Source organism: Morchella importuna (assembly GCF_003444635.1).
Source record: "Morchella importuna strain M04M26 chromosome Unknown Morimp01GS010, whole genome shotgun sequence".
Classification (NCBI taxonomy): domain Eukaryota; kingdom Fungi; phylum Ascomycota; class Pezizomycetes; order Pezizales; family Morchellaceae; genus Morchella; species Morchella importuna.
The window spans coordinates 156053-179781 of NW_025763407.1; the positions used below are offsets into that span (position 1 = coordinate 156053).

At 47.9% G+C, this 23729-nt stretch overlaps 7 protein-coding genes across 7 annotated transcripts; 4 read left to right on the plus strand and 3 right to left on the minus strand.

Annotated features, from left to right (window-relative positions):
- Positions 1-4750: 4750 nt before the first annotated feature.
- LAJ45_04141 (uncharacterized protein) lies at positions 4751-5350 on the plus strand (the record flags this gene model as incomplete). Its single annotated transcript, XM_046113722.1, has 1 exon — positions 4751-5350. One exon carries the CDS (start codon positions 4751-4753, stop codon positions 5348-5350), a length of 600 nt encoding a protein of 199 aa, XP_045972824.1.
- A 124-nt stretch (positions 5351-5474) lies between these two features.
- Positions 5475-7162, minus strand: LAJ45_04142 (uncharacterized protein; the record flags this gene model as incomplete). Its single annotated transcript, XM_046113723.1, has 5 exons — positions 5475-5498; positions 5564-6262; positions 6327-6436; positions 6487-6838; positions 6899-7162. 5 exons carry the CDS (start codon positions 7160-7162, stop codon positions 5475-5477), a joined length of 1449 nt encoding a protein of 482 aa, XP_045972825.1.
- Positions 7163-7805: 643 nt separating this feature from the next.
- Positions 7806-8561, plus strand: LAJ45_04143 (uncharacterized protein; the record flags this gene model as incomplete). Its single annotated transcript, XM_046113724.1, has 5 exons — positions 7806-7845; positions 7930-8085; positions 8149-8373; positions 8436-8462; positions 8536-8561. The coding sequence occupies 5 exons, from the start codon at positions 7806-7808 to the stop codon at positions 8559-8561; spliced, it is 474 nt and encodes a 157-aa protein (XP_045972826.1).
- Positions 8562-11323: 2762 nt separating this feature from the next.
- Positions 11324-12362, plus strand: LAJ45_04144 (uncharacterized protein; the record flags this gene model as incomplete). Its single annotated transcript, XM_046113725.1, has 4 exons — positions 11324-11345; positions 11431-11489; positions 12046-12186; positions 12252-12362. The coding sequence occupies 4 exons, from the start codon at positions 11324-11326 to the stop codon at positions 12360-12362; spliced, it is 333 nt and encodes a 110-aa protein (XP_045972827.1).
- A 1636-nt stretch (positions 12363-13998) lies between these two features.
- Positions 13999-14895, plus strand: LAJ45_04145 (uncharacterized protein; the record flags this gene model as incomplete). The annotated part of the gene is made up of 1 exon (XM_046113726.1): positions 13999-14895. The coding sequence occupies one exon, from the start codon at positions 13999-14001 to the stop codon at positions 14893-14895; it is 897 nt and encodes a 298-aa protein (XP_045972828.1).
- A 1569-nt stretch (positions 14896-16464) lies between these two features.
- LAJ45_04146 (uncharacterized protein) lies at positions 16465-18597 on the minus strand (the record flags this gene model as incomplete). Its single annotated transcript, XM_046113727.1, has 3 exons — positions 16465-16784; positions 16897-18174; positions 18264-18597. 3 exons carry the CDS (start codon positions 18595-18597, stop codon positions 16465-16467), a joined length of 1932 nt encoding a protein of 643 aa, XP_045972829.1.
- Positions 18598-19872: 1275 nt separating this feature from the next.
- LAJ45_04147 (uncharacterized protein) lies at positions 19873-21708 on the minus strand (the record flags this gene model as incomplete). The annotated part of the gene is made up of 7 exons (XM_046113728.1): positions 19873-19915; positions 19973-20056; positions 20120-20831; positions 20902-20982; positions 21040-21130; positions 21202-21521; positions 21582-21708. 7 exons carry the CDS (start codon positions 21706-21708, stop codon positions 19873-19875), a joined length of 1458 nt encoding a protein of 485 aa, XP_045972830.1.
- Positions 21709-23729: the final 2021 nt, after the last annotated feature.

Genomic DNA, 23729 nt, shown 5'->3' on the forward strand with positions numbered 1-23729 from the left:
GTGACAAGAATCGGATAAGACAAATACATATATATTCACAGCAACATTCTGGTCAGTTACCCTCAACACCCAGTACACCAAATCATAAACGCAAATTCTTCTGAAACATACATGGGACAGCAACCAAGAAATTTAGAATTTTCCACATATCTCAGCAACACTTCCTGGTTCGTCAGAAGCTGTAGAATCTCTAGGGGGTTCCATATCAGCACTTAGATTAAAAAAAAATAAACCATTAGTGTATCAGTACGTGTACCTAGGGGTCCGAAAAGTGATGCAACGGCTTGGGATTGGGTGAGGTCTGGTAATTAATGAATTCAAAACCACCTTAATTTCTTTTGTTTAAATGTGATCGATGAAATCTTTATAGTCTCTTTAGTTATCCTTTGGACGGATGAAAGTTGTCAAATTCGCGACCTCCCTCTTTCAGCTTTCGCTAGCCAGTGTGGTAATTGTTGGAAATTCTTGATTGGCTCTGTTGTTGCTATTTACCATAAAAAGCAAGACTAAGTGGTGCACGGTCCGGGTCGCGAATTTGACAACTTTCATCCGTCCAAGGGGTACCATATATTGTTGCTTCGTTACGGTCGCATGTGCATGTGGTTGATTGAAATCGTGAGTGGTGAATTGAGTCGTTGTATCATGATCACTTTCCGGTACCCCTGAATACATGTAGTAAAGAATCTCGGGTGGGTATTGTTGGAATTCGAATATCCTCAAACTTTCAGACTTGGTACCGAATCAAAGTTTGAAGACGGGTAATATAGATACTCCATCACCTCTGTTGTTAATTCCAGGTCTATCTATTGGTGGTGGTGCCGTACAAAAAGTTGTTTTTTGGGCGTTGTCCCATCATTTTTAAACTAGAAGTGTACATACTCGCGCGCATATAAAGTACCTGCACGTCGTTTACGGGGTCTCTCTCGATCTTCAGCTCGCGCCCCAGGTATAGGCGTAAGGTTCTTCGTGGTTTCCAGCAGATTGATTCTGCTTCTTTCTAGCTCAGTGCATATAACTACCCACTACTATCTACTGTTCCTTTTTTTTTTTTTTTTTTTTTTTTTTATATCATGTACATGTAGTTTTAATTGATTCTAGGTATAAAACTCTGCATGCAGTCATAGACTATGTCATAAAATACCTCTCCCCGGCTAGAAAACAAGTATCACGACCCCAGAAGAACAAAAGAAAGATAAGGAAAGAGTTACTGTGCTGGCGAACTAACTGATGGCTAGGAAACTTGACAATCTTTGGCGGCCCATATCCGATATAAGAGATCCTTCCTGCTGGTTTTTAATAACCTGTTGCCCTTTGAGGGTCTTGCGGGTGTGTGGTTTTGTGCTAAGGTGGCGGTTTTGCGATGGCTAGGTGGAGGAGGGGGTCTCAGATCCGGACAGGAGGGGGGAGATCATCAGCGCCCAGATGTCCAAATTCGTCTTCCGCGCCCAAAACCTCGTCTGTTGCTACCAATGCCTCGTCCCGCTGCCACAAAATGTGACACGTCGTCTTTTGGCGCCTAGTAAGCACCCAAAATGTGATAGGTCGTCTTTTAACGCCTAGTACATACATACATGTATGTAGGCGTCCCAAATATGACACCTCGCCTCTTGACGCCCCACTGCCTCCCAAAACGCGACCCACCGTGGCGAATCTGCCCAAGTCCTGGCGCTAGCCCTGAGCTCTGCCTAGCTGCCTACCTGCTGCTTTCCTACCAGCATCGACACCTACCTCCTACCAGCAGCGATGCCTACCTCCTACCTGCATCGACACCTACCTCCTACCTGCAGCGATGCCTGGATACGTATTTAGCTACCTGTATTTTGACGCCTGTACTGACACCGCTACAGACTGCTAAATAGCAGCAAATCGACGCCCAAATTGACGCCCGAATTGACGCCCAAAACGACACCAAACGTCGACTAATTGCACCAAGTCGACACCTAAATCAGCTGCAAATCTACGCTCAAATCTACGCTCAAATCTACGCCCAAATCGACGACTGACGGTGCACTTCATCAACGTCAATTAAGCTCCAAATAGGTAGGTAGGTAAGCAAGCAGGTGCGGGGGTAGGCAGTCGGGCACGGGGGTAGGCAGGCAGGTGCGGGGTAGGTAGGCAGGCAGTCAAGCGCGGAGGTAGGTAGGCAGGCAGGCAGCGTGCGGAGGTAGGTAGGAAGGCAGTCAAGCGCGGAGGTAGGTAGGCAGGCAGTCAGACGCGGAGGTAGGTAGGCAGGCAGTCAGACGCGGAGGTAGGTAGGGCGCTAGCAAATATGTACATAGAGAATTAGATAGACAGATAGACGAATATATGTGACTGGCGCGCGGAAACAATGTCCTAGTCGATGTACCTTTTGCCGAGTGATCTCATTCTGCCAGCAAAAACTGCTAGCGAAACCCGTTAACCGGGCCAAAGATACTAGTGTTGAGACGGCGTTAGACGCCAAAAGACGAATTTGCGTCTAGACCTGTCGCGACGACGTCCTTTGGCAAAGAGGCGCACTGGCTCCGTTTCGGTACGCCCCGGCGTCGGTCTACAGGTAAGCAAAAGTCTTGGGGCATCTGGGGCATCTGGGGCATCTCGGGCGCCCAGGTGCCCCAAGACGACATGCCCTTTTTTGCTGATATGTAGTTCTTCCTTGGGAAGTTCGTCTTGGTGGCGGCGATGAAAGCTCCTAGAGCCAGTGTGTTGGTATGGTTGTTCCAGATCTCCTCGAGGGTGCTAATTCCAGGGAGGAGTTGGGAGCGTTGAGCTGCTTTTGCTCCGAGTCGGCATGAGAGTATGACATGTTCGGTGGTTTCGGGGCCTTCGCCACATCTATCACATGTGTTGGAGAGGTAGAGGTTGAGCCATGATTTATGGCCTCTGAGGTAGCTTTTTTGGGCTCTCATTTGGTGGATTCGAGTGGCTGTGAATTTGTGTAAGTCCATGAAGGGTTCTGGCCTTGTGGTGACTCGGAGGGGGAAGAAGTAGTAGGGGGGTGCTGGGAAGTTGTGTGCCCAATTATTCAGCATTTGTTCTTTTGCTTGTTTTGGGAGGAGCTTGTGGTTGGTTCCTCCTGCAATCGGGTGGCGGAGGAGGGAGCAGAGGTGTTCTATGGGGAGGTAGGCTACTCCTTTTGTTGCCGTTGAGTTCCATTTCTTAGGTGGGTTCGGGCGGCCGCGTAGCCTGAGGGGGCGGGTGTGGGAGGGGACCCTATCGGGGGTCTATCTACTGTTCCTATCTTCGTTTAAAGTATATATATAGTATGTAGCAGAGATCCCGTGATACAAGCTCCGGATCGATGCCATATAGAGTTCTAGTGTCTAAACCCATTTTAAATTAAAGTTCCGAAATAAAGGAAGAACTGCTGTGTGCATATATCCTTCCATCAAATACAATAGTTAGGTCACGACCTTCACTGCCCCGCTCACACTCTAGTGGAAGTCAATATGTTCAACTACAGGCAGCACTCAGTATAATGAATCCAATATCTAGATTAAGAAAAAAGAGAGAGAAAAGACACTATTAAAAGCATAAAATCATACAAAGCTTATATATATATTCCATGCATCCCAGTCGATCGCAAGCGTTCATTATTGGCCAATGGACCATAATTGGGGAAAGGCTCTTATTTTTCGCTTACATACCATTCGGCTCAGTGCTATATAATCCTCAGCTTTCCCGGCGGAATTAAAGCTGTTGACCCCTAGTTAATTAGCTATTTGTTAATGGTGTATTTATTAGTATTACTTATGCAACCCCAGGACAGTGGTATATATATCAGAGGCAAGGGCACATACATGTAGGTAGAATGTGTTATTTGAGTTTCTTAGCTGTTAGGTGATGGCTTTGGGGTGTTAATTAGTCGATTTTGGTCAAATTCTGGCAGGGATTGGCCGTCCGGGCGAGCGATCAGTGGCGGTTTGTCAAATCTCAGGAAGGATTTGCCAATAGACAATATTTGGCAACAGGACGGCCAGTTGGACAATATGTCGGCCTGTTGACAATGTGATATACTCGTGACTGGGCCGACGGAACGTGCATACATGTATATACATAGATTTCCTGATCACGAGTTTCAATCTAGATCTCCGTTTCTAAAAATGTGTCTGTCTACTCAACTACCTGATGATAGATATATACATGTAATAGGAATTTATTCTTCGTATTAGAATTACTGTGCCTTCCATCAATCTAGTAAGAGTTATAAGTTCCTACGATAGTAAATGCCATCCAACATCTACAAAAGGAGTGATATTCTATGACCAGATATGTTTTCATCACTCAGTTCTCTTATTGACAACGGTACATATACACTATTAGCGACGACGCAAAAAAGCTAAAATTTGATGATTATTGACATTTTGATTAGAAACATGTACTTAAAGCTCGTATTATAAAAGACGTCCCAGACGATTATCCCTTTAAGCTTACAATATTAAACTTGACGAACATGGATATACATACATGTATATACATATACAATATGCAATGATTCCTTAAGCCTACCTACATGATGTACCGCGATATATTTTTTTACTAGCGCATGCGTGCATGTATTGTTCCTTAGCACCCTCTGGCTCACCTAAATCCCTACATGTAGTTCACTACAGACCTTCCACCACAAACCCTACCAAGTATACCTTTTGTCTTCATCTCCATTTCATATACATCCATCCTCGGAACTTTATCATCCCGCTCCCCTCAAATACCGCTCGCCATCCTCTATACATATCGCCCCCCAAGATACACTCGCTCAGTTCCTTTCAGAATGACTTCGAACGATCTATCTCAAGATTATAGCCACCTTGATCTAGCGCATCTCGATAATCATATCCAGAAAGTGGATGAAAGAACTCGATCGTTCAAACACAGATTGGAAAAATACAGCTTTTTTGTGATCGGAAAACAGCGGGCCACCACCTCCTCTCTACCTTCACGTCCAGAGCACTACATCATCACTTCCGATACCGATACCGCGTTTGTAGGAGAGGACCGCCTGGTTGGTGGAGACAGCACTCCTATCCGTCGTCGAATCATTTTCACCAGCGAAATGTCTATCAACGCCCAAAATTTAATGTTTTTGGTCCAGAAATCACTCAAGTCTATAACCAACCAAATGGAGTCTCTGAAACTCAAGTTTGGGGATGCCTTCTGTGGGTGTGCTCAATTCGATAGGGACACAGGCGATGAACTCGAGATGTTGTGTGATTGGCTGAAAAGGGTTGAGCGTAGGATCGAGATTCTTCAGGAAGATGTAGACAGAATCACAGCTATGGAGAATGACGGATGGGAAATCGGGGTTACCTTGACTACCACGGAAGGATGGGACTTCATTATGAGAGCTCATCAGTGGAGGTATGATGGGTAGCTATTTTTAGGGCAAGTAACAAACATGATATCTCTCATAAATACAGTGTTAGTAATTTCTTGGAAAACAGAAAAGAAATGTACCCGATCGACTCCGGATAGCAATTCAATAGGTTCAACTATTTTCAGAAATCGAAAAGTCCCCTCGCCTTTACAGGTCAACAAACTTTCAACAAACGAAAGGGGAAACTAGTAGGGATAAGTGCTATCATACCTGTGAAACTTGCTGAGTTGGTCCTACCATCGGGCCCATATCTTCTTCCTCTTCCTCTTCTTCACTCTCTTTTTCGTCTTCTCTTTCGTCCACTCTGATGCCCGGCGCAATTTGATCTCTCACAACTAAGATGCTCGGCATGGCATTATCGTTACAGCCTGAGTCCCACCGTAGCCTTGGTTCCCATTCTTCAAGGCCCTTTCCTAAATCATCATCATCGCTATCTTCGTCCTCGGTATCGTAAGGTAAGAATAATCCCTGCGGCACATGTTGACTTGGGGGAACCTGAGAGATAGCTTGTGGTGATGACTGGTGTGGTAGTATACGTTGTGTCAACGTGTTTACTTGAAACTGAGTCTGGACAGGTTGCGTCTGAGGTCTATAGGATTCCTCGTAATCCCCCTGAATTGCTTGCTGGCTTTGAGTAGAATCACGTTGAGAAGCTCCGGCTCGAAATAAAGGCGCAGATGATCTGGGGGCGGGACCAGGAGTATGAAGGGGCGTAGGACCGGGTGCAGGGCGGTTATTGACTCGTGTAATTGCTGCAAATGTTTGGGAGTTGCTGACTTGAGTCATGGTCATCAGGGTGAATTGACATCGCATCCCCTCATGATCATAAGTGACTTGAAATGGACGGCCGGCTTCGCTATAAAAGGTTGATATGGTTGTATTTAGGGATGCTGCGTGCATTATTATTGCCTAAAAATAATTGTTATAGTTTATCATTAGTCTCTACATAATTCTTTGGATTTCGTATACCAACCTTCATATCTTTCAAGCTGATCGCTACATTCACTTTATCCTCTGCTAACCAATCATCAAAACCAGATGTATCTAGTGCAATACTCGTATGCATGGGAAGCTTCAAAATCTCTAATTCTATCAGCACAAATATCTTCGTTTTGTGTTTGTTGGTACATTACCCTTCCCATCTGTAACCTTTTCAGTAAAGCTAGTGAATACCGCCCTTCCGTTGTTGCTCGTAATATCTAATCCCTCTGCTTTTGGCCCGAAATGCTCCATGTATTCCTTCATAAGCCTAGCTTGTACAGTCCACCGGTTGGGTGCCTGCCCCTTATCAAACACGGGTGCCATCACCTCCACTTCTTCATAAGTAAGTTTATAGGTTTTTAAGACACCATGTCCGCATACAAGTTGAACGAGTATCCGGCATTCTGGTCGTGAAGGATCATCTTCAAAGCTGACCTCACATCTGTCTATAGCTGAGCTACCCTTTGAGTCGGAATAGCGCTGCCTGAACGCAGCGAGTAACGCCTAGGACTGCTCGTATTAGTATCTTTCTTCGTCTTTCTCGGAATCTAGGCGGTGAGCAACCTTGGAGTAGAGCCGGCAGGTAAATCTTGGAGGCTCAGTCGATTCATTACTTCCTATGGCCTCAAAACTGTAAGACTCAAAAAACTCTCCACTTGACAAAGAAATGCCGCCATAAGCTGATTTTGTTGAGTTCAGGGCTGAAAGTGTGAAGCGGTTGCGCCGAGCCTCAAGGCAGACGTATTCAGAGAATTTTGACAAGCATGACAGAATGTCATGAACTCTTTGTGAAGCGGAAGCACTTAGAACAAACTTCAAACTTGACATTTGTGGAACGACAAAACTGTATCGTGGAAGAGGTGAGGGGTTGTAAGGGAGAAGACGCGCTGCCTAACGTGACGTGACCTTGCATCATGAATCACGTGGTCGGCTATTGCCTCTACACGAGATATCACTCGAGGTTATTCTCCTTATCGAGACTTTTTTATACAGTACCCTCATGAACCCTCTAGGACAACATCCACGAGCGAACAAAACCGGTCTGAATATATTGACGACTAGTCAACTGTCGATAAGTTTGTATAAAGAGTCATGAAAAGATTCAATAAGCAAAACGCCGAGAAGATGACAAGATAGACTTGCAATTGATCGGACCGGATGGCTGACATCAATTTTCACAGAATATCATTGATCTCCCGAGATAATTAAATATACATGTAACTACATGTACAGAAGTTTATCTGTGACTCAACTAGTATTATTTTGAGTTCTCTCTACTGTTCTAAAACTAGAAAAGACTAGTTCCAAGAACATTTCGCCGAGCCAATCGTTATTCAAGCCTCTTCTATGCAAAACCCTAACCCTTACCTGGCATAACAGCTATCATTACCCGGCCTACAAACACCCACTGTCTCATGCACCAATTGCCAATGGTGGGTGAAATAGCGAAAGCGAACAACCCCTCACCCCAATGGCATCCAAAGAATCAAAAGGACCCCAGTCGCAGCAGAGTACGCACTCTCCACTCATCCTCTCCTCTCTTATCTCTCTCTCAGACCCAATGCACAGATACTAATCGATCTATAATGACCTAGTCGACTTAAACACCTTGTCCGTCGACAACCTTTCTGCCGTCAAAAAACAGCTCGACGAGGAGCTAGAACACCTTACCCAGTCGTTCCAGAAGCTCAGGCAAGCACAGAATAAATTCAAGGAATGCATTAACACCGTTAAGACTGGCCTAAGACCTGGTTTGTCCTTTTCGCTTTCCAGGGGAAGTCAGGGTCTTGATACTGACACCGTAAACATGATAGGCAAAACGATCCTTGTACCACTCACAAACTCTCTCTACGTCCCAGGAACCTTAGCAGACACTGAAAATGTTCTCGTCGATATTGGTACTGGATATTACGTTGAAAAATCTGCTGCCGATGCCGAGAAATTTTACAACGGCAAGGTGGAAAATTTGACGAAAAACCTGACTGATCTGGAAAAGATTGTGTCACAAAAAAGCCAGAATGTACGGGTCGTTGAAGATGGTACGTATTTATTCCTACCGATGTAGTTAAGGAATTGATTACTGATAGATTCTGGGTGGCAGTCCTGAGACAGAAGGTCATGAGCAGCAGTGCGCAGCCCCAAGAGGCGTAATTGCCCAGTTCTGTTTATCATTCTGTAGGCTTTGCTCAACTACACAGAAGATATGATCTACGAGTCCGAAACCTGAAGCTATGTAGAGAAGAAGCATCCGTTCTGGCATGCCCATCTCATCGTTTGTCGGCATTGGATTTGGTGGAGTGAGTTTTTATGATCGGTACCTGTGATATGGTGACGAATTATAACTCCAAAACGATACAATACGGCATAGAAATACAATAACCTAAGAATTCGGGCTCCTGAATTTTTTTTCTGCACCAAAAAAATAACCATGTGGCTTATTCTTTCTTTACGGGGTGATTTGCGATCAACGACAAGTATATGTAGGTTCCTCCCCGATAAGAATAGATATACCAGGGAGTAATCTTATCCAACTCATCTCTTCATCTGGTGGGTGATTTTTCAGGCCCTACCGGACTGGTTGCTAAAGGGTGATCAACGGCGCCATAGCCCCGCAGGCTTAAGGTTGTTCCTAAGCGGGTAGCGGACATACAATGATTATTCAATCTAACTGCGCATGTAGATGACATACTTCCCCAATAAATATTCTGCCATACAAAGCCACGGGTGCTGAAAACAGACGAAGGGATTTGAGCACCCTTAAGAACGATGAGTGATAATCTGTGATTCACACCAGCGAAGTTAGAGGTCATTGTGATAAATATAAAGGATCTCAATTCTACGAGATTCCCAGACGTCTCGCCTCATGATCACAAAAATAATTTATATTGCCGATGTGTATGTAAGCAAACATTAAGATACATTGCATCGTTTTTTATGGTGTTCTTTGTCAAAGGCCATCCATTCATAGGTTCAGTGAGCCCTTATTCATTTGCGTGCGTATCTTCAATGGAGTACACAACAGTGCCGATTCATTTGGGTCTAGGGGTATTCTAACAAAGATGCGTGTCACAGTTGAAATCCGCTACCAACACCATCACTATTCCGAATTAATTACTAGGACATAAACGTTGCCGCTAACGACCAAATCGAGCCTCGTTTCTACACCATGTTGACAACCCGTGGGGTTGAGGTAATCATCTCCTCGACCGCACTTATGAACTGCGTACAACACTCTTCTCCTCGTCTAAACCTCCGTAGTCCTCATCATAGCAATCCAGATACCAACCAATCAATCACTGAAACTCCATCGATGTCATCTCCGAAAGTTACAGAGCTTCATCTCAAACTGCAAGCTCGAAAACTCTCTTCAAAGCGTTAAAGAGAGCCTCACAACCCTTTCGGTTTTTATTCGAACTCACACACCAACATCTACGCCTTCTCGCTCAGTATCAGGGTCGAGAAAATTTTCAGTCTCCTCTTTCGAAGCAGACCAGGGGGGTACAGAAAGCCCTCGGATAGCGCTCACCTATATCTCTGCCATCCGCAACTCACTCAAAGATCGATTTGAAGCCATCCACCAAGATCTCGAATGTGCGATCGTATGTGTCGACAAACTAAAGCAAATTTGACAAGGAAACTACGGTGCGGTAGTCCTGATGGCGGAGGAGAGTGGGGTTATATCGATGAGTGGATAGAAGAGATAAAGGATCTGTACAAAGTCATTGATGGTAAACTTAACGTGATATGTTGAGATATTAATTGGCTGTGGAGTTATAGGTATATTTTTTTTTTGGTCATTCCATATCACTCTTTCGGAGAACATTTCTTTCGTCTGTGCAGGAAGAACAAAAATACAGCTTTTTAAGTTGTGATGGTGGATGAATTCAAACGTAAAGTATATAATTTACATAGATATATTTTTATTTTTTTCTCGCCAAAATGATTTCAAACCTAATAACATATATTTATAGTTGTGCCTGCCATCTCTAAAGCCTTTCTTAGGGTGGTCTCTTAAGACAACCTGTGTATACGTATTTACTATACTTCTTCAAGAATAGAGCTCCTCGGGTGTAGTTGAAAACCTCGTACAAACCCGCCACGGTACATTTTTTGCGATGAAATAATAGGATAAAATCCTTTGATCTGATCTTATTAATTCCCCTAATACCTATTTCCTAATATAAAGATTTGTGAAAATTGGACAATACAGTACATGTAGTTACAATACTAGGTCCAAACGCTTCATAGAATTAATACTTTAACAGCAACGCCAGCAGCGACCCAAAAAATGCATAATAGGGAAATATGAACATCGGCACAATGTCCCACCGATCATCGTCCACTGAACTCTTACCCCGGCTTCATGCTTCAAGACAATGTTCAATTTTGCAAGAGATCTCAATATGCCATTCTTAGACGCGAATGAAATGTAGCCCGATTTATCTTGACTCTCCGCCCTTTGCTTTTTGATCCATATTGCGGATTTTTTTTCTCCCTTTCATACCGATCGAACGGACAACGTTATAACAAAAGCGCTAAACAACTGAGATATGTTATTCTACTGTAGGCAACTTGGCGCGTAGATATGTCAATTTGTTGCCTGATTGGATTCCATGCAGCCACTATTTTGGCGGGTAGCAAACTACATAGCCAATCATTGACTAGGAACCTAGCTAGCAAATTCTCAACGCCTTACCCCTTCGTTTCGTTTTGGACATTGATCGCATTAGTGATATGGCGTAAGCCGAAAAATAGGGTATAAGCTGGGGGTCTCACCTCACGCTTTCCTCTTCAGACTCTCCACGATTGCTACAGTTTTTCGACTTTACCCTACCCGAGCATATGTTACGCTGCTTAAATATCGAGACTTCATTATACTCTATTAGCTGGCCTGTGAGACTAAAATTTAATATCAATGTACTCTACTCTAATGAGTGCTATATAGCTTCACAATTAACTCACGGCGCGGCAATTAGTATCTAAGTGCATATGCACCAGAAGAAGCAGGTAGGTAAGCTTTTAAACACCTTAGAGACCTCCCGGAGGCTTCCTTCCCATCCGCCATCCTCAGCAGTACGTATTCTCACCACGGATAGTATTATCACCCGTGACCGCTATATCACTAGCTAGCACCAAGGCACTGCAGCTGCATACTGTTAGTTCAGCTGTCCAGGTGTAAATTTCAATAAACACTAGCCGCTCGAAGAGGATAGGGCCGCGGATAAACTACCCAGGCAACAATAAGGTTACCTCGTATGTTACTCTAGTCTCTGAGGCTGTGCATATGCCGTATGTTCGAATTCCGTGAGGATTTTGGTTGCATGTTAGCAAGGTCGCAAGGGAAGTAATCTACCCGGAACAACTACGGAAGGGTTGTTCGATGTCTGTGCAGTCCGCTCGCTCGGTACATGTGAACATTCGGAGCTGAGAGGTGGAGGTGAGTAATCAGTCAATCAGATCGCTCAGGGCCGAACTCCGTACCTGACGGTAGGAAGGAAAGAAGGAAGGAAGGAAGTAGGAAGGGAGATAAATAAGGATAAATTAACGAACAAACAGGAAGATAGATAGATGATGCGGAATCTTAAGGCCTAGATTGTTATTAAATAGGCTCACCTCCCAAGCTTTTCGAACCTTATAACTGATTGCCATTCAGCCAAAGAAGCAGCCTCTTGGATCCTAGCTGGTCGCATCGTACAGGGTTCACGTAAAAGAACGAAAATCTGCCAGAGAACGCCGCTGTTGAGATCGAGGAGCCACTGGCTTTTGTGTTTGACACCTGTATCTCAGCTTCGCTCAGTAGTAGATATGCCCTGATATATACTATCGGACTCCTTACGTACCACCTGCTATACGTAAGTTTTTGAGCGCCTTTAATATGACTGATAATACAGACAAATTTACCGAGTCTCTTGTCTAGAAAATCATGTCGTTCGAGATCGTTTCGTATCCTTTCTTCTCCCGCGTGGTCGTGTTTCGGTTTCGTAATATATACCGTTTATCTCTGAGTTGCCTCATGCACCCGCTGTAGAGCCTTCGTATCACGGTAGTTCTAACTTGTCTGTTGGATTCTTATGGCTAACCAATTATCTTCAATGATTAAAGTGGCTATCCTGCAGCTGGTGATATTGTAAATTCATTCTTCGTTAGCTATCCGTTAGCTATCCATCAGTGTTTACTGCAAAGACAGTGAATACAGAGAAAGAACTGAGTACCTCCAAACTTGCAGTTACACCATGCCAATTCCTGGACCTGAGAATTGTATATTCTAATGGACAGTGGCTCTCTCAAGAACGGCGTAGTAAACATTACCGGTGATAGACCGAGCGCCACCGGTAGTACGCAATCCACCACCGGCGAAAACCGAAGACTCTCTCACGAGCGCCGCTGGAGCCTTTTATGTTACCGGTGGTAGAATGATCTTCGGCACATTCACCGCTCCGCTGAGTTCTGTTGATTATGATAAGGAGAAGAAGAGGTTGTTCCGGTGGTACTACATACTTTGATGCATACACGTTCCATTCATGTATACATGTACGTAACGTACCTACATGTAGTACATGTACTTTTGAGACGTAGGTTACTCTGACTACATGCGCTGCAAGCTGTACCTACGTACGTGCTAGGTACACTGCATGTAGAGTAGCATTATTTCTAAGGTTCGGAATTTTTGCTAGCAGAACTTCCACTGTAATCCTTAAAACTTTACAATATTACAGAGTAATTATGATCTCAAGTATTAATTGGTCAAAGGGGAAGAAGGCAGAAATTGAACCTCAAAAGAAAAACCCAGAGGCGAACTCCAGATTCTCATAATTTAGCTCCACCGAGATTGTAAAATCTCCCATCCACGAGTAGCAGCTCCGACTGAATCCCCAGACTCTGATATTTAACCACGGTCCTCGTATTGGGCTTACAATTACTTTGTCAGTGCACCCTTGTCTTAATAAATCTCCATATAACCCACGGCCACCCAAGGTGTTGCAATCACAGCTCTCGCTCCTTCCAACTAATGACAACCCACCTACCCGGGTGTAACTTGCCTTACCCCTGCAGCGACCGTTGTGTCGGGTCATGCATTGAGTGGACAGCGACAGCGGACCATCGTGTGATTGTGATTAAACAACTTCCACCTTGCATGGTAGGCTAGATACCTAACTGGCTGGTGGTGGTTCGTGTGTAGATTTGCTTTTTCTTTTCTTTGGCAGGTCTTTTCTTTCTTCTTCACCCCCCCCCCCTTCCTCTTCCTCTCTCCCTTCCTTCTCTCCCTCTTCCCCAGCTGCAGCTTCGGGCTTCTACGCTACTTACGTTCGTTACGTACAGATTCAGGTTCTGTGTCCATTCTTTTTTTGTCCGTCTTGTCTTGTGTTGAGTGCAGTATGGTCCCTCTTTATTACCCCTAGCAAAATATGTCTAAAACCCCTCGAGGGGCTTTTGACTGGACTATTGACTGATATGATTTTCAGGATTCGATTTTTTTCCCTCTCCTACATACCATCTCGGGCCTGGAGTCTCGACATACTTTTACCCTCATACCATTGATGCCGAGTACTTCATAACACCAGCCCATTGCCTCTGAGAAAAACCCGCCAATTGGAACAAAACACACCAAACCAAGCAACACCTCAAATATAGATTGACCAATAAAAAGAATAAATAAATAAAAAATGCAGATCTTCCATCTTCTTACCCTCCTCGGAGCTCTATCAACCGTGCATGGGCGACACCACAACCGACATGTCCACCGCCGCGGGATTCCATTTCTCAAAGACGGGACAGAGCCGCTGGGAGTCAATGTTCTCGTAGACGGGCCACCAAATAACGCTGTAGTTTCCGTAGGCCTTCCGCCCGATAATGCTGTTGTCAGTATTGTTCCTGGAGTTGTGAACGGGGCCACAAGCGTACTGGCGAACCCCACGGCCGTGGTGACAATAATCTACGGTACCGGGATTAGTAGTGCAGTCGGCGGCGTGGTTTCAACGGCACTGGGCAGTGTCGAGACGGTGGTTGGGTCGGTGGTGTCGTCGTTGTTGCCTACTCTTACTATTCCTATTACCATCCCTACTATTTTGCCTACTATTATCGCTAGTAGTGCTAATAGTAGCGGAACAACACCGGCGCCGATCACTACTAGTTCCACCCCGGCAAGCGTGACGACTGCGCCAGTGCCGAGCTCTAGCTCTACTTCGACCACACGGACATTCAACTTCGTATCGCCCTACGTGCCCTACTCGAGCTCCACCACCGCAGAATCCTCGTCATTCACAACAATCTCGTATTCGCTCAGCTCTAGCACCATTTCACCGTCACCCTCACCCTCACCGTCACCGTCATCCTCATCTTCCTCCTCCGCCTCACAATCCACCAGCTCCAACAGCTCCACCTCCACCTCCTCCACCTCCTCTTCATCCTCCTCCTCTTCATCCTCCAGCTCAACAGCAACAGTAACATTCACACCCTCACACACCTTCGTCTACATGCAGCCCACCGAAACCGCCGGCGCCCACCTCGGCATGGACACCCCCTGCTACAACTCCAGCTGCGCAAACCCGACAGCGGCATGAACTACAACATGACCATCAAAGTCAAGGGCGGGGGCAGCAACCCCGCTGCCACGGGCGCGGCTGCCTCCAGCAGGAGCCTAGTAAGCATTGGGAGTCTTGTCGCGGCGGCGGTGTTGGGGTTGTTGTGGCGGGGATGTGAGCTTGAGCAGAAGGAAGGAGTGGAGGGGGAGGGAGGAGGAGGCGCGGGAGTGTGGTTTATGTATGTATGTAGGATTTAGGAAGCTTTTAATAATATAGACAATTTTCGGGGGCCTGGACTCTATAGCTGGCTCCTGGGCGTAATTCTTTGGGCTGTAATATATATAGTACTGGGGGCGGAGGGGATACCTTTTTTTTTTCTCTTTTTTTCTCTCTTTTTTTTCTTTTTTTTCTTTTTCCTTGTGTTGGTGTTTTATTTTTTTCTTTTAACCTTTTCCCCTGCTCTTCTCGTGTTTCGAATATAGCTGTCGACTGACGAAGGAGCACACTTCGAATCCCCCCCCCTTTGATCGAAGGGAGCTGGAGGTGTGGCATGTAATATAGGGATAATGAAAATGAAAATAAAAATAAAAATAAAAATAAAAGTACAATACCACCCATGGCCACTGCTGCTGTATCCTATATCCTACAAAGGTTCTGATCGCGAGTACATATGGCGATATATCACGCACCATGCATCACTCGCACCTATCCAATCCTCCAGCCAACCCAACCCTCCACCACCCAACCCTACCTCCACCCGCCACTGCTATCGAGTGAGATACCATGCCCACACACCCACAACCAAATCCACTTATGTACCTGCCATTGTACTCTAACACCCATCCCCGGACCGCATCAAAGCACGTCATAGCACCCCCCCCCTACCCTCCCTTACCCATCTACCCTACCCATCCCCCTAACCCTCCATCTGCACTCTAAAGCGAAATCCGCCCGCCGTCTTGGCAAGCCACGATGCTTGGCGCGGCGGTCCTTTGCGAAATTGCGTTTGGGGAGACGTAGGGAATGTGCGTGGAACAGTGTAAGGTAGATGAGCTTTTTTTTGGGGGGGGGGGGGTAGATTTTGGGTGCAGTGGATTTGGGATATGGGATGTGGGATGTGGGGTGCTACCGGGGGGGGGGTTAAGGTTAGAGTTTAGTTTAGAGGTAGGGTGGATCGGATTTGCGGGGTGGGTGGGTATGGGTATGGTTGTGGAGCGAGGCGGCGCGGATTTGAGTTTGGCGTGGTGTGGGGTGGGTAGGTAGGGTAGGGTTTGGGTGTTGGTGCTTAGGTTTAGATATAGGCGTTGAGGGTGGTGGTGGTGGTAGATGGACGGTATCTATTAGGGGAGGTTCGTGGGATATCAGTAGATGATGTAGAAGATACCTACGATGGCCATGAATAGAGCCTAGAGCAAAGGTTATGGACAGACTACGCTACAATACCAATCCCAGACAGCACTAGTCAATATAGCCTAGCTAGTACCCAATATCTACAAAAGAACCCCCCCCCCCCAATCCACCCGAGTGACACCCCATGAACCCCCCCCCCCCCAAACCTCACACCTCCTCCCCTCCTCCCCCAACTACTCCTCCCCCTCACCTCCCCCTTCACCCTCTTCCCCTCCCCCACCACCCTCTCCACCGCCGCGCCACCACCCCAGGATCCACCCTCCCGCCCAACCTTGCCATAATCCTCCCCACAAACCAGCTCTTGAGTCTCTTCTGCCTCTTCGGGATGGCCCTCCCGCCGCGCAGCTCCTCGAGCACGTCGCTCTCGGGCAGCATGACGTCCTCGGCGATGTCGAGGATCTGGTCCTCGGGGACGGCGACGACGGCGAGGCCCTCCGCGGCGACGGTGGTGCGGATGAAGTTTGGGTCGGGCGAGGGGGCGGTGATGAGGCGTGTTAGGAGCGTTTTGGCCGTTGCGCCTGTGGGTGCGGATAGGGATGTGTGTTAGTTACCTCCCACCTGAACATCCAGGGGGTAGAAGGAAGGGAGGAAGGGAGTACGAGATAATTCAAGAACACAGAAACCGCATACCCGTTATTTCCCTCATAACCACAAACAGCACCAGCTCCGCCAGCTGCTTACTCGACACCGGATTCTCCCTCCACGCAATCCCCTCCTTCGCCAGGCCGCCCCCCAGCTCATGCACCACCCAGTTCCCCACGACGGCGCCAAACTCCTCCTGCAGCCCCATCCTCTCCCGCTCCCTCTCCACCATGGTCCGCCAATACGCCTTATTCCACATGTTGATCTCCGCCTTGCCATACGCCTCCCTCACCACCATATCCAGCAGCCGCCGCACCGCGTCCTTGTAGTAGTACACCACCCCCGCCTCCCTCGCCGACGCGCGATACTCGTCCCACAGCATCAGCGTCTTGGCGTCCTTCTCCTTCAGATGATGCGGCGCACCGGTCAGCTGCGCCAGCAGCTGGTCCGGCAGCAGCGGGATCGTCTGCTTCACCTTGTCGAGCAGCGCCTTGCCCACATGCACGGGGGGCAGGTCCGGGTCGGGCATGAAGCGGTAGTCCACCTCGCCCTCCTTGCCGCGGAGGCGGCGGGTAACGCCCTTGTCGGCGTCCCAGCCGCGGGTCTCGCCCTGGACCGTTTCGCCGGCCTCCAGGAGGGCGATCTGGCGGCGCGCCTCGCTCTCGACGGCCTCCTGCACGGCTTTGAGGCTGGCGACGTTCTTGATCTCGCAGCGCTGGCCGTAGCGCGGGGGGCCACCCCAGTCGTCCTCGTCGGTGGTGGAGCGGCGGCGGACGCTGACGTTGACGTCGGCGCGGAGGCCGCCCCACTCCATGCCGATTGTGCAGGCGTCGACTGCTTTCAGCGCGCTCTGGATCTTGCGCATGACGAGGGCGGGGAATGCGGCGTCGGGGCAGTCGAACGGGCGGGTGATGATCTCGACGAGCGGGGAGCCCACGCGGTTCAGGTCGACCAAGCTGTTTGGCGGGCTGGCCAGCGTCTTGCCTGTGTCCTGCTCGAGCTGGATCTGCTGTATGTCGATGCGGACGCTGTTGCCGTTGCCGCTGTGTGTGTGTGTGACGCCGTCGTGCGGGAAGAGGAGGAGGTGGCCGTCGGTGGCCAGCGGCGCGTGGAACTGCGTGAGCTGGTAGCCGGCGGGCTGGTCCCAGTAGAAGTAGTGCTTTCGGTCGAAGCGGGACTCGGGGGGCACCGTGCAGTTGAGCGCGACCGCGGCACGGAGGGCGGGCAGGAGGACGGCGGGATTGAAGATGGGGAGAGACCCCGGGAGGGATGCGTCGAGCGGGGCGATGTGTGTGTTTGGCGGGGCGGTGTGCGTTGTGCGGGCATCTGCAATTCACGGGGGTAACGTCAGTATGCCGCCCACAGCCCCATTGATCACATCACATCCCCGACGACGACACTGCAGGCAGACAGACTGGAGAAGAGCTTGCGCCCCGTGTTGAGCTGGGCGTGGATCTCGAGCCCGGCGGTGATGATCCATTCCGACTGCGGCCCGTCGGTGGCCGTGTTCGGCTCCCGCTCGTGCTGGTGGCGCTCCTTGTGGCGCGTCTTGTAGGCTTTCTTGAACTCGAGCTGGAACTCGGCCGTGGATGCGCCGGCGGGATACAGGTCTTCTCTTGCCGTGGTGTACCGCCTCAGACTCAGACCCAGCGGTGAAGACAGCCGTAGTCGGTGTGTGGCTGTCCCTGTGTAGCGGTGACGGGCCTGCGTGACGCAGCGGCGGGCGAGCGTCGTCAGTAAGGGCGCCATTGTGAGTGCGTGTGCGAGGAATCGTGGGAGAGAGAATGTGTGTGTGTGGATTATGTCACGACGTTCCTGCCAAGAGTGGGGCTCAATTAACGTTTGCGAGTGATATTCGGTGATCGGGCTGTCCTAGCGTGGTACGGTACCGTCCAATGTGTGAGTTGTTCTTGGTACGGCTACGGTGGTCTGCAGTTGAATTTGTGGCACGGCTGCATGCACTGCAGACGAAAGCCTGTCTACATCTTATACACGCGTGGAGGGCAGGTAACACGTTAAGCTAGAATGTAGACACCGCTACCAAGACCCCACCTTACAGTGTGATTGAACAATTAATTATAACCACTGTCGTTTTCTCCAACAAGCACCATCGAAGGGAAGCTTTCAGTTAATTAATACTTGAACATATGCACCCCCCCCCCCCAAATCCCCAAAACGAATGCAGCCAAGAGTCTAGTGTCCTAAATACTGTACTCTAAAACGCATTGAACTAGCTCTAGATGCATCGACAAACTGCAGGTACCGTGCAGACGGAGAAAGAAAAAAGTACTCTAGGATCGACAGAAGATTCACACACACAGCATCGAGCATTTACCGCTAGAAAGCGAAAATGTCATCCGCAGAGGCGCTGCTCTAGACGTAACCTTAACTGCACAAGTTACACAACCCCCCCCCCCCCCCCCAACTAGAATTCGGGTCAACTGAAGGCCTCTAATAATTGTACGACCTATCATATCATATATACACAAAAGGCACAGCAATGCACGTCGACAATTACCACCAACAAAGGTCCAAACCACCCCCGTAGCATCTGTACCTTAAAACTACTCAACATAAGACCCACCAACAACAGAGATCTAGTTTGTCCTTTTGGGTTTGGTTTTGGTTTTTGGTTTTTTTGGAGGACTTGGAATCTATGCGTGTGCTGTTCAGTCCGATGTATGGTTCTATTCTATGTGATGAGTTGATCAATCTAAATAATATTAATGTGTGATTTGGGTGCTGCTGATCATGAGATGTCACTCGGCATAAATAGGGATTGTCTTTCAGCGGCCGGGGGCGTTAAATATGGGTACATAGGGGCGTTTTATCGTGCTGTAATCGATATAAAATCTCTACCCCCTCCAAGCGCCCCCTGTATACACGTGTTTATGGACAAGAGATGCTTATTTGAATAATGTACACCGAAAGGTTGCTTTAGCTATGATACAGTACCATGAATATAACGAATAACGAATAACGAACCCCACGCCGATACTCCGAAATCTAATGCAAGTGATGCGTCTAGAATCTATTGATGTCCCGCCCCAGGATCCAGTTTGTGAACCTGCACGACATTGTCAGCACGCGCAATGGTGTGTTAGTAGAGGATCAAAGTCATTACCAATATACAGGTATGAGAACCTTGTTTCTCCAGCTTACGCTCTTTGTGAAATATGCCGTTCTCCACATCAGCCATGCCAGGCGCCTACCCGTTGTTAGTCAGTCAGTCAGTCTCTAGTTACACACAGGATCAGATGTAATATAATACCCTTTAACATCGCCCTGGTCCGTCTGTGTAATTGCCTTCCAGCTCCCAAGATACGCCATGACGCCAAGACTCCTGTACTTAAACTCCGGCTCGCCCACCACTCTGACCGGCGCCCCCCCTAGCTCCTTCCTATTCTTCCTCGCTGCCTTGTTCAGCGTCCTCCCCAACCACACCGCCTGCTGGTTCGCAACCTGCGCCGTCGCAGGCAGATCCTTCCCCTCCAGCCACGCACAGTCTCCAATCGCAAACACGTCTTCCAGCGGCTTGACCTGCGACGTCTCCTCGTGCTTGACCTTTACCCGCAGATAGTTATCCACAACCACTCTCCCCGCCTTTTCGTCCTTCTCGACACCCCACTCACCATCCTCTTCTGCGGCCAGGGGGAATTTGCCCTTCAGCCCTTGCGCGATGAATGGGTTCGGTGCCAAGCCCGTGTTCCAGACTACACCGCCGACGGGGATACGACCTTCTTCCTTTGTGATTATGGCGCCGTCCTCGACGGCTAGGACGTGATGTGACGTTTTAATCTGGATCCCCTGACGGTGAAAATGCCGTTCGGCGTAGTTGGTGAGGTTGCCGTCAAACATGGAGAGGATACGAGGGGCCACATCGTAGATTGTGATTTTGGGGTATGAGGCGAGAGATGGATACAGGCGGGAGAGGTCGTCTGTGACCAGATCGTGGAGCTCGGCTGAGAATTCAACGCCGGTTGCTACAAGTGGGGGGGGGGGGGGCTGACTGTGAGTATAGGAGACGATGGAAGCGGGAGAGGATTTACATACGACCGCCGCCAATTACTGCAAAGTTGAGGAGCTGTTTTTTCCGTTCTTCTGAGGCGGTTGGTAATGAGGCCTCCTCGAAGCCTGGATAATGCAATATGTTAGCTGGGTTTCCCACACAGCACTGGTGGAGCTACAAACATTCCAAAATTCTCTTCCTAATTTTCCTCGCATCCGCAACATCTTTCAGGAAGAAGGCATGCTCCTTGACCCCGGCACCCCAAATGTCTGGCTATAAGCTCCAACACCAATCACAACTTTATCAAACGGAACTTCGAACCTCGAATTCTCCCCGCCTCCTACCAAAGCACCATCTTGACCCTCCCCGCCAGGAGAATTGTTTGGGCGGCGCTTCTCAAGCGCGCCCTCGACCATAACCGTCTTTTTGGCAAAATCAATGCTCTCCGCCCACCCACGCACCACCTCCACGCCATCCCGAGAACGGGATGACTCCATCGCAGTGCGGAACTCGAGGGTTCCGACGGCAGTTGAGGCCAGAAGTGGCGTAAATACAAAGTAGGTGCGCGGGGTGATTATGAGGGGTTGGTAGTCCTTTAGTGAGAGCTTATTGGCAAGGCCAAATCCGCCCCAGCCGGAGCCGAGGATTAGGATCCTTTCTCGGTCTGTGCAGATGTCAGCTAATTAGATCGGAGAAAATTCCTTTGCACATGATATGTGCACACCTCCTTTTGTTGCATTGAGTGATTCAATGGTGAAACTCCTTTTCTGATGAGGGATCCCATATAAACAGCGGCCGATATCAGGCAGATGAGACTTGACTACAGCCGGGCGTCGTACAATGGTAGACATCTTCAAACCGGCGATGTGTGTTGTTTTCTTTCAATGGGCCTGGTGCACAGTGGAGGATAATTCAACAGAGGGCGCCCCTTCATATCTAAGGTAGAACAGAGACACAGAAAGCAGGATTCATATCATGCAGAGGGCGCTGACGTTAGAAAATGTCATCCTTCGGATCGTATGTAATAACACTCCGAAGACCTCCGGGTGGAATCGCGTTTCTCTCGAGGTTATTAATATTTCTCTCGTGGACCGCTCGGATTGGAGAGCTAGAGATGGATTAGATATCAAAGCATAGACCGAGGCTTGCCAAGACATAGTGCGTCATTGGCTGTCACGTGAAGCTTAACTGCACCCTTTCCTCAGGGATAAATACGAGCTCCTATTAAGAGTATGTACATGTACATCAGTGAGAAATGTATTTATCAGTTTGCTCATGACCCAGAATGGTTTTTTGTGCAAAAAGGAAGCTCACGATCGTCAGAGCTATGTATTAGTATCTAAGCCTCTAGCTGACTACATGTATGTAGATCGATACTGTCGTTCACGGGGTATTGGCGGACACTGGGTGTTGACGGATTGCAGGCAAACCTTGGCTTGGCTGTCTCTTTTGGTTTGTTCGTCAACACCCAGTGCCCGTCAATACCCCGTGAACGACAGTATATGTAGGTGTCTCATTTTATGAGCCGAGGGACAACCTTTTTTTTTTTTTTTGGGGGGGGGGGGGGGGGGTGAGTACATTCGTTCCCATGAGTCAGTCAGCCATGTCTGACTTGGAGAGCTCTTTCGGCGTTTTGGGCTTGTCTCCATGGCCAGGTCAAAGTGTTTACCTCCCTTTTCCACGGAGGTTATTCTGGTTGGATTCTTTTGCCACTCATGATGTTAAACAAATTTATTCGGCGATTCTGAATACGGGTCGAAAGACAGCTAGCAGTAATAAGTTGATGTTATTAGTCGTTCCAGGAGACCTGCATGTAAAAAAGGGTGTGAACCCAGGTCCCAGTCAGTTCCTAGGGATGCTGCCGGATGCACCACTAAAGCCTTGTCTGAGACCACGAGATCGAGAACCCACCATCATGTTTATATATAAGAATGACTGTCTTGTACCTCCATCAGTCATCGCATAGGATTACTCCACTCGTAGTCTGAGATAGAATATATTATCAAGTTCCATGCAGACCCTATATTAATTGTATATAATGATCCTGTATGGAGGCACACCAACCTTTTTTTTTTTTTTTTTTTTTAGCTGTGCCTGATAGGAAATTTTGAATTTTATGGAGACACTGCTTGGTAAGTAGGGATAATTTGAACCACCACCAGGGTCGCTTCCTCAACTTTCTTTTCGTCTTATGATTTGCCAGAACGACCCATTCACACAGCACATGGGTACTATGATGATCTCAGTATCGAGATTATTCGGTTTGCATGATGCCTGGTGTAGTAGTTGTAGTATCTCAACGCGGGATGTATTCAACGTTATTCGATGAATTTACTAATTCTTCAAGGAGAGATTTTTCTAGAGGAGAGAGGTGAAATACCGCATTAATTCGTTCGAACGGCCGGTCACACAAGACGTTGAAATTCCCGTATTTGGTTATTTGTCTTGAATACGCCCCCTAATCTTCCCTCATATTAGCTTGAAAAGGCAACTTCGACGTCTTGTGTGACCGGCCGTTCGAACGAATTAATGCGGTAGGTCGTGTCAGATGTGCTTATGTCAAGTCCTCATGACTACTCGTCAGTTACGGTAGTTAAACAAATTGCATGCAGTTTGTGGTATATGGGTGCTAGTTTACGGTTCAGCTTAATTCCTCGCTTGTAAGGCAAAGTGACACGTGTTTGATTTTAGGTTGAGCACGAGAAAAGAACTCGTACTCACCTGCAATTAATGAATTAAACAAAAAAAAAAAAAAAACTCGTACTCATCTTCACAAAAGATCACTCGCCTTTCGAGAGACTTGGCACTGAACTTCATGTAATTCATTTAGTGGAAGACTTGGCAAAGTATTCATGTAGATACTTGAATTCAA